General features: G+C 33.9%; 1 protein-coding gene and 1 non-coding gene across 2 annotated transcripts; one reads left to right on the top strand and one right to left on the bottom strand.

Moving 5' to 3' along the window:
• Positions 1–574: 574 nt before the first annotated feature.
• On the top strand, positions 575–10,509 carry LOC133307762 (DNA (cytosine-5)-methyltransferase 1-like). Its single transcript, XM_061508314.1, has 12 exons — positions 575–635; positions 3,260–4,766; positions 5,143–6,649; positions 6,940–7,104; positions 7,854–8,049; positions 8,151–8,262; positions 8,356–8,503; positions 8,588–8,785; positions 8,888–9,166; positions 9,503–9,664; positions 9,744–9,962; positions 10,372–10,509. The coding sequence occupies exons 1-12, from the start codon at positions 575–577 to the stop codon at positions 10,507–10,509; spliced, it is 4,692 nt and encodes a 1,563-aa protein (XP_061364298.1).
• A 3,205-nt stretch (positions 10,510–13,714) lies between these two features.
• LOC133307771 (small nucleolar RNA snoR86) lies at positions 13,715–13,793 on the bottom strand. The gene has a single exon (XR_009751085.1). It is a non-coding gene; the product is annotated as a small nucleolar RNA snoR86 (small nucleolar RNA).
• Between the last annotated feature and the right edge of the window lie 3,587 nt (positions 13,794–17,380).

Consider the following 17,380-nt stretch of genomic DNA (forward strand, 5'->3'; position numbering starts at 1 on the left):
TTAAGTTCATCCGGAACGAACATGAGACATTAATTTATTAACTAAAATACGATAGTTTTTGCTTAAACATCGGGACCACAATTCCATCCTTTAATAAATACAATATTTTAGGATTATAACTCTTCTTAACTCCGTAATTAAATTATATAACAAGATTTTCTTAAACTTCTTTGTTATAAGAATTTTCCTAAACAATTAAGATGCACCCGTCATACCGAACTCAGTGCGACCGTAGTACATTTTTATTAAAATATATATGGTGCTAGAAATTTGTGCAAAATTCACGTATGTATTCTAGTAAAAATATACTCCCACTTTGTTCCGAGGAGAGGTGGGAAAAAGAAAGTCAAAATTCCAACACCTGTCCCATGAAACCAAAGGTCTCTTCTCTCTCTCACACACAGTTTCACTTAGAGAGTCCATTGGCGCCAAACAAAAGAAAACCCATTCCCTAAATTTGCATCCCCGCCAAATCCAATGTTAAGAAAAAATGAAACCACTTTCAAATAAACAAGATATGCTTCCTTCTCCTTAATAGTCACATACATTCCCTCAAAGGAAACAAATTTAAGCCATGGGTTCCTCTGTTCCTCTAGATTCTTCTCAATCTCAACCCTCTCCCACTTCCAATTCAGGTTTATAAACACTTTTCTTTTCTTTCTTCTCTTCTCTTGTCTTTGGGTTTTTTTTGTTTTCATTAACGTTGTTGCTTTTGTGACACCATCGTACTCCCACCCTTTCTAGTGGTTGTGTTTTTGCTTTTCTTCACCAGGTTTTCTTTCTTCTTCTTCTCTTTGGGTGTTTTTTGTTCTCATGCATTGAGTTTTCAGTGTGGTTTTGGATAAATGATTCTAGTATTTTTTTGTTTTTTTGTCTTCTTTTCTAGATACCCATTTTTGTTTTCTCGTGATTGTTGTGTTAAAGATTCGATCTTTGGGCTTTGCGTTTTGAAGCCTTTGAGTTGAAGATTCAGATTGATAATTTTTCTTGTTTCTTCGACCATGATCTGCTTCGTACGTTGTGATTATTGTTGTTGTTGTTGTTGTTTTGTAAATGCGTTGTTTTTGGACCAGTTGTTACTGCTTATTGATATGTTGGAATTGAATTGACTCGTGTTTGGGATTTTGTGTTACTTTGGGTTTATTATTGTTAGCTGAATGTTTGATTTGATTTGAAGTGTTATGAGATCTTAATTCACTAACATTCAAGAGTGGACATATACTCTTACTTTAGAAGAGTTTTTCCCTTTTTTTTTTTGGTTAGAGAAATAAACTATGAATATAACCTCACCTAACAGCTTAATCTTTTAGATTGAATTGGTTCTTTATACATTTTATTGGATGCACTTGTGAGTATTCGTGACCAAGCTCATTGGCTAATTACTGAGTGGTTCTGATAGAAACTTGATTGAACTCACAGTAATTGGAAAGAAAGCAGTGTATATGATATTATCCTACTGATTTAAGTATAGAGGAATTACAGTGTATATCAGAAAGAAAACAAATACAGTGATTCTAACTTGGTTCCTACACTTCCTTCTCTCTCTTTTATGTTTCTTGCTTCCTAATGTGGTTACAACCGCTTTTCGCGCCAAGAAGAGAACTTACACTTTCTTGCCTTGCTTTGGCTCTAAACCCCTAAGCCCCTTCTTAAAATATGCCTCAGTAACCAAGTGGTTTTCCTAACATGTTTATTCTTTTGTTTTAATGTCTTCAATTTTCCAATTCAGGTTTTGCAGCAATGGTAGATAGTAGAAGTTGGGTGCTCATTAATGCAATACTGCTAGGTGTAATTACAGAATTTCAGTAATGCATTGCGATGAATAACAATTAAATTTTATATTGCTATGTGGATTTTTTGTTTGTTTGTTTTTTTTAAGTAAGAAGTTTAAAAGAAACGAATAATGGAATTGGAAATAAATCAAACCTTTTGGGAATCTATTTGGTGCCTGCATAGAATAAGCATTGGATTTAACATCCAATACATCTCAATGCAGGTAAGGTTTAATTTAATTTAATTTATATTCATGTGCACGTCTCAAGTAACTGTTATGCTCATGTAAGATTTTACACATCATGCGTTTTTTTTATGGTTGCTCTTCTTTTTTATTACTTTCTGTGTCATTTTCTTACTCATTTTTTTCCCCTGCCTTTTCCTTTCTCATATCCTTTGAGTTAATCACATATCTCTTCGTTACCACTACCAGTAGTCTTATTTTTGTTATGTGAAAAGATAGAAAGATTGTGTATAGATGCTAGCTCTGCCTTATAAGAATAGTGGTTAGAATGATTTATTATTATTATTATTTTCTTTTTCTGCTTTTCTTTTATCAATTTTCATAAAAGGAATTGAATGTATTCTATTTGATTATTCCACTGCCTTGTTTCCATTATTTTAAGACTGGGGATTCGCACAATCGTATTCACTATATGATTGCTCGTTTTTTGTTCTTCAAAAACATAGGCTTCACACAATCTTTCTATGTGAGTCATGTGACCCAAATTATGACTTACTACTTATTAGTTTTGAGAGAGTTATGGTTAAATTAATACATCATTCATATGATACATTTCAAACTATTTTTTGTTGGGTCTTTGAATCTTATGGTTTGATACTGTTGAGATATATAAAAACCATTAATGTAACCTCACTCAACAGCTTAAGCTTTTGGGTTGAATTGGTTTTTTACATGGTATCAGAGCCTCGTGTCTCGGGTTCGATCCTCGCCGCCCCTCACTTTCTTTCAAGTGGAATTTCTTTGTTCGCACAGGTAGGTGGGCCTGTGCATTATCCACTCTTCAAGCCCAGTGGGCTCTCGTGTGAGGAGGCGTGTTGAGATATATAAAAATCATTAATGTAACCTCATCCAACAGCTTAAGTTTTTGGGTTGAATTGGTTCTTTACAGATACAATTCATGATTCAAAAATTAGCTTGGCGATTCACAATTTGAATTGTAATTTGATAGCCTTGCTTCTAACTTATAATCTAACATAAATTACTTAGATGTATTCCTCTTCATTTACTTGCTCCCATACTGTGTATTTTTTATTGTTTGTTTGATCATGTGTGAAAGTTCTATTTTCTTTTGCTTTTTGTCCTTTTTTAAAGGCATTTTGCATGATTATGATGCTTATAAATCTCTCTTTTTTCTGTCTCTTGCCTATCTCATTTGCCTTTTATTTATACCACTTACCTTGGTCTCCTTACAAAATTATAAATTTGCAATTTTCTGTTTGTTTCTTTTAATCTTAAAATCAGGTGTTAAAAAAAACAAGAGTAAACAGAAATCTGCTGTTTCCAAAACTGAAGAGGAAGTTATGGCTGGAGATGGAGATAAACGAAAGAAACGAGGTTTGTCAGAAAGAAGTGAGCAGCCTGCTGCTACTCGCAAAATGCCAAAACGGGCTGCAGCATCAAAAAATTTGAAGGAGAAATCCTTTTCCATATCTGAGAAATCTTCTCTCATTGAAACAAAGAAGGATCAAACTGTAGATGAAGAAACTCTGGCTGTCCGCCTGACTTCTGGACAAGATGAAGGTCGTCCAAATAGAAGAATTACAGACTTTATCCTTCATGATGAAGATGGTAAAGCACAGCCACTTGAAATGCTGGAAGTTAATGATCTATACATCTCTGGAGTTATATTTCCTTTTGAAGGAAGTACAGACAAGAAAAAAGAGAAAGGTATTAGATGTGAAGGCTTTGGTCGAATTGAATCATGGAATATATCTGGCTATGAAGATGGCTCTCCAGTGATATGGCTTTCTACTGATGTTGCTGATTATGATTGCCAGAAACCAGCTACTAGTTACAAAAAAATTTATGATCCTTTCTTTGAAAAGGCCCGAGTATGTATAGAAGTATACAAAAAACTTGCAAAGTCTTCTGGTGGAGACCCTGACATAAGTCTTGATGAGTTACTTGCTGGCATGGCACGGTCTATGAGTGGTAGCAAGTCCTTTTGTGGAACTGCATCTCTAAAGGATTTCATTATTTCTCAGGGTGAGTTCATTTATAAGCAGCTCGTAGGTTTGGAGATGACATCGAAGACAAATGACAGGATGTTTGCAGATATTCCTGCTCTTGTTGCTCTTAGAGATGAGAGTAAGAAACAAGCAAACCATGTACATGCACAGGTAATGCCTTCAAATCGGAGTTTAACAATTGATTCTGGAATTGGAGATGAAGAGAACAACAATGAGATGAATTCAATGACTTCTGTAGCTGAGGAGGATGAAGATGCAAAGTTAGCAAGGCTATTGCATGAAGAAGAGTATTGGAAATCTATGAAGCAGAAGAAAAACCCAAGGTCATCCTCTGCATCTAATAAATACTATATCAAAATTAACGAAGATGAGATTGCCAATGATTACCCTCTCCCTGCTTATTATAAAACCTCCCTTCAAGAAACAGACGAATTTATAGTCTTTGATAATGACTATTACGTGGATGACATTGAAGATCTTCCTCGAAGCATGCTGCATAATTGGTCTTTATATAACTCGGATGCAAGATTGATTTCCTTGGAACTTCTTCCTATGAAGCCTTGTTCTGAGATTGATGTTACAATCTTTGGATCAGGTATAATGACTTCAGATGATGGAAGTGGGTTCCATTTGGATACTGAGAATGGCCAATCTTCTTCCAATGGTTCTGGAGCACAGGTTGCTGATGGAATTCCAATTTATCTGAGTGCCATAAAGGAATGGGTAATTGAATTTGGATCGTCTATGATTTTCGTATCTATCAGAACAGATATGGCCTGGTATGGTGCCTTAAATGCTATTTGTGTTTTTTTTTTTATATTTCTTTGATCTATAACATGACAATTATTTCTGTACGTTAATGCATGATAGGGATATAGGCAGTTGTGTTTATACTTCATAGCGATCTTATTCTAAATGAAATAAAATTAGAAAATCCATTTGCTTTTGAACTTGAATATCAATCTGTCAATTTAAGTTATTTGCAAACAAAACTATTGCATGTAAATTGGGTTAACTGTCTTGGATGAATCTGGTCATATGAGTGAAACATGTATACATAGTTTATGTTCATGTATCTTAGAATAATTTGGTTGTAAGTGTCATAATGTCTTTGCTAAATGATGACCAGACTCAGCCCCACTTCATTCCTTTCAGGTATAGACTTGGCAAACCATCAAAGCAGTATGCTCCTTGGTATGACACAGTTTTGAAAACTGCAAGGCTTGCTATAAGCATTATCATGTTGTTGAAGGAGCAGAGCCGAGTATCGCGACTTTCCTTTGGAGATGTCATCAGGAAAGTATCTGAGTTTAATCGGCAAAATATGTCTTACATTTCTTCTGACCCGTTGGCTGTTGAGAGATATGTTGTTGTCCATGGACAGATCATTCTGCAACTGTTTGCAGAATTTCCTGATGAAAAGATCAGAAAGTCTGCATTTGTGACTGGTCTAACGAACAAAATGGAAGAACGACACCATACTAAATGGTTAGTGAAGAAGAAGAAAGTTGTGCCCGGGAGTGAACCAAATTTAAATCCTAGGGCAGCAGTGGCTCCTATTGTCTCCAAGAGGAAGGCTATGCAAGCTACGACAACGAGGCTGATCAATAGGATATGGGCAGAGTATTACTCAAACCACTTGCCAGAGGATTCTAAAGTGGGAACTGCTAGTGAATTAAAGGATGAGGATGAAGTGGAGGAATTGGAAGGGAATGAAGATGAGGATACTGAGGAGACATTAGACATGGAGGGAACCCAAAAGCCACCTTCAGTTTCCAAACAAACCAAAATATTTTCTGCTGACAAAGAAATAAGATGGGAAGGGGATCCTGAAGGGAAGACCAGTTCTGGATATCTTCTGTATAAGCAGGCAATTATTCATGGGGAAGTTATTTCTGTGGGAAGATCTGTGTTAGTGGAAGTTGATGATTCAGATGAACTTCCTGTTATATACTATGTTGAATATATGTTTGAATCAAAGGTTGGACGTGGACAAAAAATGTTTCATGGTAGGATGATGCAGCATGGTTGTCAGACTGTTCTTGGCAACACTGCTAATGAGAGAGAGGTGTTTTTGACTAATGAATGCAGGGATTTGGGACTGCAGGATGTTAAGCAGACAGTTGTTGTAAATATTCAAAAAGCGCCTTGGGGGCATCAGCATCGGAAGGATAATATTATTGCACGTAAACTTGATAGGGATAGAGCAGAAGAAAGGAAGAAGAAAGGACTACCTAGTGAATATTACTGTAAAAGCCTGTACTGGCCTGAAAAAGGTGCTTTCTTCAGCCTTCCGTTTGATACTTTGGGTCTAGGGTCTGGCATGTGCCACTCTTGCAAATTAAAAGAAGACCAAATGGAGAAGGATGTTTTCAAAGTAAATCCATCTAAGTCTGGTTTCCTATTGAGAGGAACTGAATATTCTCTTAATGATTATGTTTACGTAAGTCCTTTTGACTTTGAGGAAAGGAGAGAGCAGGCAACTTATAAGAGTGGGAGGAATGTAGGGTTGAAAGCTTATGTTGTGTGCCAAGTGCTCGAGATCATTGTCAAAAAGGAAATAAAACAAGCTGAAATGAAATCTATACAGGTCAAGGTTAGAAGGTTCTTCCGACCTGAAGATGTATCTAATGAGAAGGCATACTGCTCTGATATACAAGAGGTGAAAGCTTCTTAGAAGTTAAAACCTAATTATCACAAATAATTTTACAGAAAGAGCAAGAAAAACTAAACATAGCCTTTGTATCAGGCATAGATGGCATTGTTTTGTAAATTTTTTATTTGGTTTTTTTTCTTCAACAAGTCATCCTTGCCTGATCTAATTGACTGTGATAAGTGAGCTGCTCTCTGTGCACGCATATTGTTGTTATCTTTTGAGTAGTGGTTCTACTTTGTGTTTCTTGTCTGTGTGTTTTTTTATATTGACTTAGATTACATGATTTATAATTTTAGGTGTATTATAGTGATGAAACACATATAATCTCTGTACAATCCATAGAAGGGAAATGTGAAGTGAGAAAGAAGAATGATATCTCCGAAAGCAGTGCCCCTGGAATCTTCCAAAATGCATTTTTCTGTGAGCGTTTGTATGATCCTGCTACTGGGTCACTCAAACAGGTAATGTATACTTGGCCCTGTTTATAATTTGCTTGTTAACCCATCAGATAAATATGCAAAAACATCAGGATTTTATAATTTATAAATTTTATGATTTCTATTATAAATGAGTGTGGTCTTTATCCTGTATACTTGGACTCATGTTATTGAACTGATCCACATCTAGCTGGTCATTATCCTGTAACTGTAAGCTGTGTTCTATTCTCTCGTCATTTAATTCATGTCCACAACCTATCTGTAGTAATACGTATCAATGATTGTTATATGAGGTGCGTGTTGCACTGTGACAGAATCTAGCCAAAGCATGATCTTGTTGCCTGGTCCCATTATATTTACTTTCTATTGTATAATTTTAAGGAGTTTAAGTTTGACCCACTAACCGTGTCAATTATTTTTACACTAATGGTATACTTGAACGTACCACACTTGAAGCAATTAAGGTTTTTTTACATGTAATAGAAAAGAACTCTTTTAGAAACAGGTGGTGTCATATGGACATGGTTAACTGGTAGAGTAAAACACTACACTGTTAGTGGTTCAAAATTAAATCCAAAGTTGAAAATTTTAATCATTGCAAATATTCTATAAAGATATCCTTGCTGCCGCTATTTTTTATTAAACTTTAGTTATGTATTTTAAAGGTAATATATTAAATAATTATTATTATTATTATTATTATTGATGACATCAATTCAACATTCTGGTGTAAAATATTCAACAATTTATCAATTTTTTCAATTGCTCTACAGTTGCCAGCTCATATCAAAGTAAAATATTCAAGTGGAAATAAAGATGATGCTGCTAGAAAGAGAAAAGGAAAGAGTAAAGAGGGAGCTAACATTTCAGAGTCTGATAATGAAACAAAAACATTGGATGAAAAACGTTTAGCAACCTTGGACATTTTTGCAGGTTGTGGTGGTTTATCAGAGGGGCTGCAGCAGTCGGGTAATTTTAACTACACTATTATAGCAAGAAAGTGAAGAAACACAACTGTATCTGCTATCAATGCATAATATAACATGTGTGTGACTGATTGAATGCTTCAGGAATTGCATTAACTAAATGGGCTATTGAGTACGAAGAACCAGCTGGGGATGCGTTTAAAGCTAATCATCCTGAAGCATTGGTGTTTATTAACAATTGCAATGTTATTCTTAGGTAAATGATCCCAAAAAGATAAAAATATTCTAGGCCCCTAGCTTGAATAGAGTGAAACCCATATAAGTAACTCATAAATGCTTTGTAATGCAGGGCTGTAATGGAGAAGTGTGGGGACACAGATGATTGTATCTCAACATCTGAGGCTGCAGAATTGGCTGGGTCACTTGATAAGAAGGAAATAAGCAGTTTACCAATGCCTGGGCAAGTTGATTTCATTAATGGGGGACCTCCATGTCAGGTCTGTTTAGCTGTTGGCTTTGTTTCCATTCTACTGATAATAATACTTTATGGTGGTTATTGATTGAATTATGCCTTGTTCAAGGGTTTCTCTGGGATGAATAGGTTTAACCAAAGCAGTTGGAGTAAAGTCCAGTGTGAGATGATATTAGCATTCTTATCCTTTGCTGATTATTTTCGGCCAAGGTATTTCTTGTTGGAGAATGTGAGGAACTTTGTGTCTTTTAACAAAGGGCAAACATTCCGTTTAACATTGGCTTCACTTCTTGAGATGGGCTATCAGGTAAAATCACATAACTGCATCTTTCTTCCTGAGTAGTTACACTTTAGAGTTGATGAATAGAATCTTGAGAAACTAATCAATGCTGATTTGCTTCTCCAAAAGGTGAGGTTTGGTATCCTTGAGGCTGGAGCTTATGGTGTTTCCCAGTCAAGAAAAAGGGCATTTATATGGGCAGCTTCTCCAGAGGATGTGCTTCCTGAGTGGCCAGAACCAATGCATGTCTTTGCTGCCCCTGAGTTGAGAATCACATTATCAGAAAATGTCCAGTATGCTGCTGTCCGTAGTACTGCAAATGGTGCGCCATTACGCGCAATAACTGTTCGGGATACCATTGGTGATCTCCCAGCTGTGGGCAATGGAGCCTCTAAAGCAAATATGGAGGTACGTAAAATAGGAAAGATACATGTTATATATCCACACTTGACCGGCTTCATCGCCCAAATCCATAGGCTGGCCTTTAGAGGCTCATTTAAGAGGTCATTCCCCTGTCTCTCTAAAGTGAAAATCATAGACCCTCAATACAACTCACCATTGTACACTTAATGGTTCGCTTTCTCACTCACAACAGTGAGGTCATGGTCAAAACAGTTATGGTGACATACTTCACCTCTCAAGGGATATAGATCGAAGCTCTTTTATATGAACATTTCAATATCCTTCCACCCTTAAATTGATTTGCCTCCACACTCATTATTTACCTGGTTTTATGTTGCACAGTATCAACATGATCCCGTCTCATGGTTTCAAAAGAAGATTCGAGGTGATATGGTTGTCTTGACTGATCATATATCAAAGGAGATGAATGAGTTGAACTTGATTCGATGTCAGAAAATTCCCAAGAGACCAGGTTGTGATTGGCGTGATCTTGCAGATGAAAAGGTAAAAGTCAAATTCTTGTGATTTTTAGCATTAACACTTTTTGTGATTTATCTAATTCATGATATCTAATCAAATGCAGATAAAATTATCTACTGGGCAAGTTGTTGATTTGATACCTTGGTGCTTGCCAAACACAGCCAAGCGGCATAATCAATGGAAGGGACTGTTTGGTAGGTTGGATTGGGAAGGAAATTTTCCAACTTCCATAACAGACCCTCAACCAATGGGGAAGGTTGGAATGTGCTTCCATCCTGACCAAGATAGGATTCTTACTGTTCGTGAATGTGCCAGATCTCAAGTAAGTCTATTACTGTAGTTAGCTGTCACCCTAAATGCTATGATAAGATATGGAATCCTAACAAATTTGATATTAATTATTGTGTGATTTGATTTCTGGTATTTCGGAATTATTATGGGAATTCTAACCAAGTTATTCAAATACTTGAACAGTAATAAGATCCTGATCTGTGTCAGTTCATAGTTTAAATTGGCAATGTGCAAGAAACTAGATTCTATAACTAGTGAACATAATATCTATCCCTTAGTTCATAGTTCATAATTTTACCATTGCTCCAAAACTCACCCTCTAGTGAGCAAAAATAGTCCTTAATTATAAAACTGGTGGTCCTGACAATCTCTTCCTTATAAATAGGAAAATATAATCTGATTTGGTATTATCTTACCATATTTTTCATCTATAAATGCAGGGCTTCCCAGATAGCTACCAATTTGCTGGCAACATCATACACAAGCACAGGCAGATTGGTAATGCTGTTCCTCCTCCACTGGCACTTGCTTTAGGGAGAAAGCTCAAGGAAGCGGTGGATAATAAGAGCTCCAGTTAGAAGATGGGGCATACATATTGTAAAGAGCATTCTTATCTTACAGATTAAAGGATTGAATTGCATTCACCAAGAAATTGTAATTTTTCTTTCAGGGGTCCAGAAATTTTGTAGAGTGGGATCCCTTGGTCATTTGTTCTAGGTTAATTCCTTATATAACTTTCTTGAACCAGAGAATTGAATGGATAATGTTGTAAAAACTCATTTTGTATCAACTTGGATTTTATTGATTGGGTGATATTTTGGCTTTTACTTTTTGAAAGATTCTGTGGGATATACCTCCCAATGTGTATTTAAATTTGACAATTGACGACAATGTTGTTTTTTTTTTCAGAATTTTTTTTAAATTATATACATTAATAGATGTATGAATTTAGAGGAAGAATATTGTAACAACCAATTAGTGTTACTACTAATGTTATGACCAATTAATTTTATCGTTAGATCAATTATGTTAATATAACGTTTTTATTTATTTCCATCATTGTATGATTATTATTCGCCATATTTAATGCTTTCACTTTAAAAATGATAAATTATAATCATATAAAGATGAAAATAAATATAAAGTATTAAATATGAAGAATTATAATCATACAAAGATAGAAATAAATATAATCGTTAGATTAATATAATTGATCTAACGGTAAAATTGATTGGTAGTAACATTGATAATAATACTAATTGGTTATTACAATATCATACCTCGTGAATTTATACAAATTCTTAAAATCTTTGCTCATTAATAAATATATATGTACGAATACTATACTGTTATGTTATTTAATATTATTACTTAAGTCATCAATATTAATGTAGATTAAATTTACAGAATATTCTCTTAAAATAAACAACAAAAAATGCAATAAATTTAATTAACTCATTTATATAAAAAAGGAAATGAGGGAATATCATTAGAATGAGAGCGTAATACAAGAATACGATAAGATTAAGTACTTGTTTGAGAACTTTTATTTTTAGTTTCTCTTCTTTTTATAAGTAGAATCTTAATTAAACATGTTTTTACAAAAAAAATTATTATAAATTTTTTTTTTTGTTATGATAAAAAAATAAAAGAAAAAATGTGTCATTTTAAAAGATATAAAATTGTGTTATTTTAAGTAAGAGAAAGAGATAGATAAAAGAAAAGAGAGAGTAGACAAAAAAAATAAAAGTACGGGTTCTATTTTTTTTTTTTTTGATACATAGTGTGGGTTCCATTTCTTTTAAAAATAAAATGAACAAATTATATTATTTAAAAAAACAAATACTTTTCCTATTAGTTAAAAAACTTCCACGATAAACATTTTTTAAAGATATATACTAACTTCTCAGATTTGGGTAACAATTTCTCACCCAGCCCGCTGACATGATTGTGACACAACACGTAACTTTCGTATTCGAGTTAACAAAATATGATATGAAAATAATTATGTCGTGTCATGTTGCATATCAATATGCAAACTAAAAAATGACCCGCAAATTCAAAATTACATGTTTAGTCTTCTCTTTACTCGTTCCTTTATGGGTATTGAAATAATTTTATATTATAAAATTTAAAAAGAAAAAGTAATCCTATAGTGTCCAGATTTCACGTATACTTACCATTCGATTCGGGTTTTTTCTTTTAGTTCCAACTTTCGGCAAAAAAAAATTGATATATTGTTTTTTAAATAAAAAATTATAAATTTATAACAGTTTTAGAAATAATACATGTTTATTGTATAATATCACACTCAATTTGGACGTCATCAATCATGCCTAAATTGGCCGTCACTCAAGAGGCAATCACGTTTAATTTAGGCGTCACTCATCAGGTGTTGACACGTGTCACATTTTTGTTTCAAAAAATTTAATAATTTAATCGTAAAACTTCTGAAGGCCATAACTTTTGACTCGGGTATCCGAATCAGGTAATTTTTTTTTGATTCCACATAACTTTTCGAGAGCTACACAATGACACCTTATTTGACATATTTTATCTCTTACAAACACAATTTGAACTTGCAACAATGAGACTTTATCTTAGAAGTCGTGGTCTGAAATTAATGATGGCAACTTATATCTATATGAAAATAAGAACTCTTACCTTCATCATTATTCTATTTATATTTAATGTTCATACAAATTATATTACTTATCAATTTTACCGATCTTTTTACTATTTTTATTATGTTCTCTTATTTATTTTTTAATAATTTAACACACTATTAGGATTTGAGAGTTTAATCAAATATAATTTGTTTTATAAATTATATTATTGTATTGTTTGGGGGCATGTTATTGTCATAGTACTTTTCTTTTTATTTTATATTAAACTACATTGTCTCCCGTTATTATAGAAATAAATAAGGGAAATTTTATAATTACTATATTTTTTTCTTATCACTTGTTACTACTAAATCTTAACCGTTAATTTTTGTCAATCTAACGATTATAATTTATTGGGTCACACTTATTAATTAATTATAATTATTAATTTATTGGGTCACAATCTAACGATTATAAGATAAAGTCTCATTGTTGCAAATTCAAATTATGTTTGTGAGAAATAAAATATGTCAAATGAGGTGTCATTACGTAGATCTCGAAAAGTTATGTGGAATCAATTTTTTTTTTACCTGATTCGGATACCCGAGTCAAAAGTTATGGCCTTTTGAAGTTTTACGATTAAATTGTTAATTTTTTCTTGGAAAAAAAATGTGACACGTGTCAACACCTGATTAGTGACACCTAAATTAGGCATGATTGCCCCTTGAGTGACGCCTAAATTAAGCATGATTGGCGAACCCCAAATTGGGCGTGATATTGTGCAATAAATATGTAATTATTTCCAAAATAGCCATAAATTCATAATTTTTTATTTAAAAAACAATAAATCAAATTTTTTGCCTCCAACTTTCATAAACTGCGCCGCTCGTCTCTGTTTTGTAACTTCTAGTATTTTGATATAAGATTCAGAGCATATTTAGGAGGAGCTTGTTATCCTTTAAGGGGCATTTGGTACATGAGAAATTTTTTGGTGTCTGGAAATCATGACTACCAGAAATATGATAGGAAAGTGAATTACTCAGGAATGTTATAAAAAAGCTGTTTGGTATGCTAAAATATTACTGGGATTTTTTTGTAAAGTTTACTGAGTCTTTGTTTGGTTGATTGTGAAATATTAATGGAAAAATAACCTCACCTTTATTTTTTATTTTTTTTTAATATACAGAGAATCATCGTTGTTTTGTTTTCGCCAACCTTCAAGGCAAGCTGCGGCTTTTTTTATGACCCTCTTGCTCTGCTAATTGGCTTTAGCTTCACTTTATTTTTGAAAAAATGATAATGAAAGTTTTCTTTTTTCACAGAGAAACAATGGATCTCCCAAGAGAGAGAGAGAGAACCATACATGGCGGTCTGTCTTGCCGCCCTCGCCACTCCTTCGTTGTCGGTTGTCTTGCCGCCGTCGATGCTCTTGCCTTCGTTGCCGGTCCTCATGGATTTTCTCTTTTACTTGTGTGGATTTTTACACTTCTTCATATGTAGATCTCCCAGAAGTAGAGTGAAGGGGGAGCACCAAAATGCAGACACGTTCTGGAGAGGAAGGGCACATTTGTCCTAAAAAATTTGTGTCCAAATCCCTACACCTAGTAAACCAAAAAACCACCCCTTTGGAGGTATTTTGAGAAAGGAAAATGATTCACAATTTGTACATAATATGAAATGCAAGGCAAATCAGATGGCCTGGAAAATATTGTGAAAACTCCTACTAAACATGGGTATATATGAATCCCACTTTCACTTTCCTGTCATTCCTAATTTTTTCCCCCCACCATGTTATTATTTCAAGTTCTCTCTCTTACACAATTCGATAATGATTTTGTATAGTGACAATTTCTGATTGGAGAAGTTAAAACTGATTATTTGTAGCTTCACAACCTTTTATTCAGGTAAAATTTCCTTTCTTCAAACATATAGATAAATTATTTTACTTACTCTCATTTTGCCTACCACTCTTAACACAGTTAGATTATAATCTCATCTAACGGTGGAAATTTGCGAGATAAAATAAATCATTTTATCCATTTCTTTCCCCTCACTGTCTCTTACCCTTTTTTTCTCCTCCCACTCTTTCTCTCTATTTGTTATAACTCTTAGTTTTGATGAATGTGGTTGATGCTTACGATGCCAATAGTATAACAGTGATCGAATACCAAATCCCTAGCTTTCTCTTTTTTCAACGGCGCTTCAGCAACTAAAATTGTATGAATGTTAGTATGATTCAATAATAGCATGACTTAGAAAGGGCCAAATAATTTTTTTTTGGAAACAATTCTTGCATTATGCTCACAAACAAAGGCTTATTTCGGAAGTTCTAGTAACAAACATAAAATCTTGTTGTGAGTTTTAATTCATCCTCTGTCTTCGTCGATAGAAAGAAAGGGTGGGAGGAGAGAGAAAGGGTGAGAGACAGTGAGGGGAAAGAAAGAGGTAAAATAATTTATTTTATCTCACAAATCTCTATTGTTAGATGAGATTATAATCTATCGGTGTTGAGAGAGATAGATAAAGGTAGACAAAATAAAAGTAGGTAGAATGACCTATTCATTCTAAAATTATATAATTTGTGCATACTTTGTGTATTTATTTTAATTTTATAAATTTGTATTTTTCTGTTTGTTTCTTTTGATCTTAAAAATAAGTGTCAAGAGTAAACATTATTCATGGTATCTAATCAAATGCAGATAAAATTGCCTACTGGACTAGTTGTTGATTTGATACTTTGGTGCTTGCCAAACATAGTCAAGGGTTTATTTTATCTCGCAAATCTTCACTGTTAGATGAGATTATAATATAACAGCGTTGAGAGGGGTAAGCAAAGATATGCAAAATAAGAGTAGGTAGAATAACTTATCCCTTCTAAAATTATATAATTTGTTCAAACTTTGTATTTTAAAATTGAGGATAAGTTATTCTACCTACCTTTTTTGTCTACCTTTGCCTACCACTGTAAAAGACCATTAGATCAGAATCTTAATTAACATTTATCTTTCTCTCTCCTCTTTAGATTCTAATCTAACGGTATTGGACAGTGATAGGCAAAGGTAGACAGAAAAAATGATAGGTAGATTTACCTATCCCTTAAAATTATAAATTTGTATTTTTCTATTTGTTTCTTTTGATCTTAAAAATAGGCGTTAAGAAAAACAAGAGTAAACATTATTCATATTATCTAATCAAATGCAGACAAAATTGTCTACTGGACTAGTTGTTGATTTGATACCTTGGTGCTTGCCAAACACATCAAAGGGGCATAATCAACGGAAGCGACTGTTTGGTAGTTGGATTGGGAAGGGAATTTTTCAACTTCCATAACACACCCTCAACCAATGGGAAAGGTTGGAATTCTTACCGTTTCGTGAATGTGCCAGATCTCAACTAAGTCTATTACTATTGTTAGCTGTCACCCTAAATGCTATGAAAAGATATGCAATAATCTAACAAATTTGATATTAATTATTGTGTGAGTTGATTTCTTTTATTTCTAAATTATTATGGAGAATTCTGATCAACTTATTCAAATTCTTGAACAGGTAGAAGATCCTGATTTGTGTCAGTTCATATTTTAAATTGCCAATGTGCAAGAAACTAGATTCTTTAACTTGTGAACATAATATCTTTCCCTTAGTTCAGAGTTCATAATTTTACCATTGCTCCAAAACTTACCCTCTAGTGAGCACAGTAGTCGTTAATTATAAAACAAGTGGTCCTGACAATCTCTTCCTTATAAATAGGAAAATATAATCTGATTTGGTATTAACTCAACATATTTTTCATCTATAAATGCAGGGCTTCCCAGATAGTTACCAATTTGCTAGCAACATCATACACAAGCACAGGCAGATTGGTAATGTTGTTCCTCCTCCTTTGGCACTTGTTTTAGGGAGAAAGCTCAAGGAAGTAGTGGATAATAAGAGCTCCACTTAGAAGATGGGGCATACATATTATAAAGAGCATTCTTATAAAGATTGAATTGCATTCACCAAAATATTGCTATTTTTCTTTCAGGGGTCTAGAAATTTTGTAGAGTGTGATCCCTTGCACAAACTATATAAATTTAAAATAAATGCACAAAGTTTGCATATATGGGAAAGAAAAGTCACGTTAGCGTAGCTTCCTTTGTTTTTAAATCTCAAACCGAGTTAGATTTGAAATTGAGTATAACTTATCTATTTCTTCGCAATTTGAATTTAAATATATGTTTTTGAAAGATTCTATTGTATGACTGATTCCATTAATTTAGTTCCAAACATGTATGAACAACCTAGCTTCTTTGCTGCATTTAGCCGGGGTAAGTCTACCTCTGCTTCTGACTCAAAAGGGAGGAAACACAAAGCTCCCGACTCCAAAGCTGCCAAAAAACACTGCTATTGTAACAAAATCCATGGGAAATTCGGCTAGCAAATCCAAGGATATCCCGGCCTTTACTGCTGGCGGCTCTCCCTAAATCCGAATGGATAAAGATCCTCCTCCTCCTCCTACTGGACTTTCCAGAGGTGCTCTTTGGGAAGTCAAAATTTCTAGCGATCTTTGCAGTGTTATCCACCCCTCTTCTTATTTCTATGAGCCTGGATCTCCTTCTGATGTCAAGCTTAAATAATTAGAAGACATAGAGTTATATTCTATAAAAGCATCTTTCTTGGTGAAGAATTATGCTTTCATAAAAATTAAATATGGCAAAGTCTATTATGAGGTGGTTGCTCTTAGAGAGGATAAAGCTAAAACAACTTAATCTTTCAAGAAAATGCAGGTGGAGCTGAAAACGGTTAAGGAGGATTTGGTGTCTGCTAGGACGAGCTTATCTTTTAATGTGGATTCTCTCAAATCG

This window comes from Gastrolobium bilobum, unplaced genomic scaffold, assembly GCF_033153095.1.
Source record: "Gastrolobium bilobum isolate Gb01-03AN ecotype WA unplaced genomic scaffold, APGP_CSIRO_Gbil_v1 utg6313, whole genome shotgun sequence".
Lineage (NCBI taxonomy): Eukaryota > Viridiplantae > Streptophyta > Magnoliopsida > Fabales > Fabaceae > Gastrolobium > Gastrolobium bilobum.

Excerpts from the sequence above, each read along its gene's own strand:
- LOC133307762 (XM_061508314.1), top strand. The coding sequence starts at position 575 with ATGGGTTCCTCTGTTCCTCTAGATTCTTCTCAATCTCAACCCTCTCCC. Across the intron at positions 8,504-8,587 it reads ATGGGGGACCTCCATGTCAG|GGTTTCTCTGGGATGAATAG; the intron begins GTCTGTTTAGCT and ends GCCTTGTTCAAG. Across the intron at positions 9,665-9,743 it reads GTGATCTTGCAGATGAAAAG|ATAAAATTATCTACTGGGCA; the intron begins GTAAAAGTCAAA and ends AATCAAATGCAG.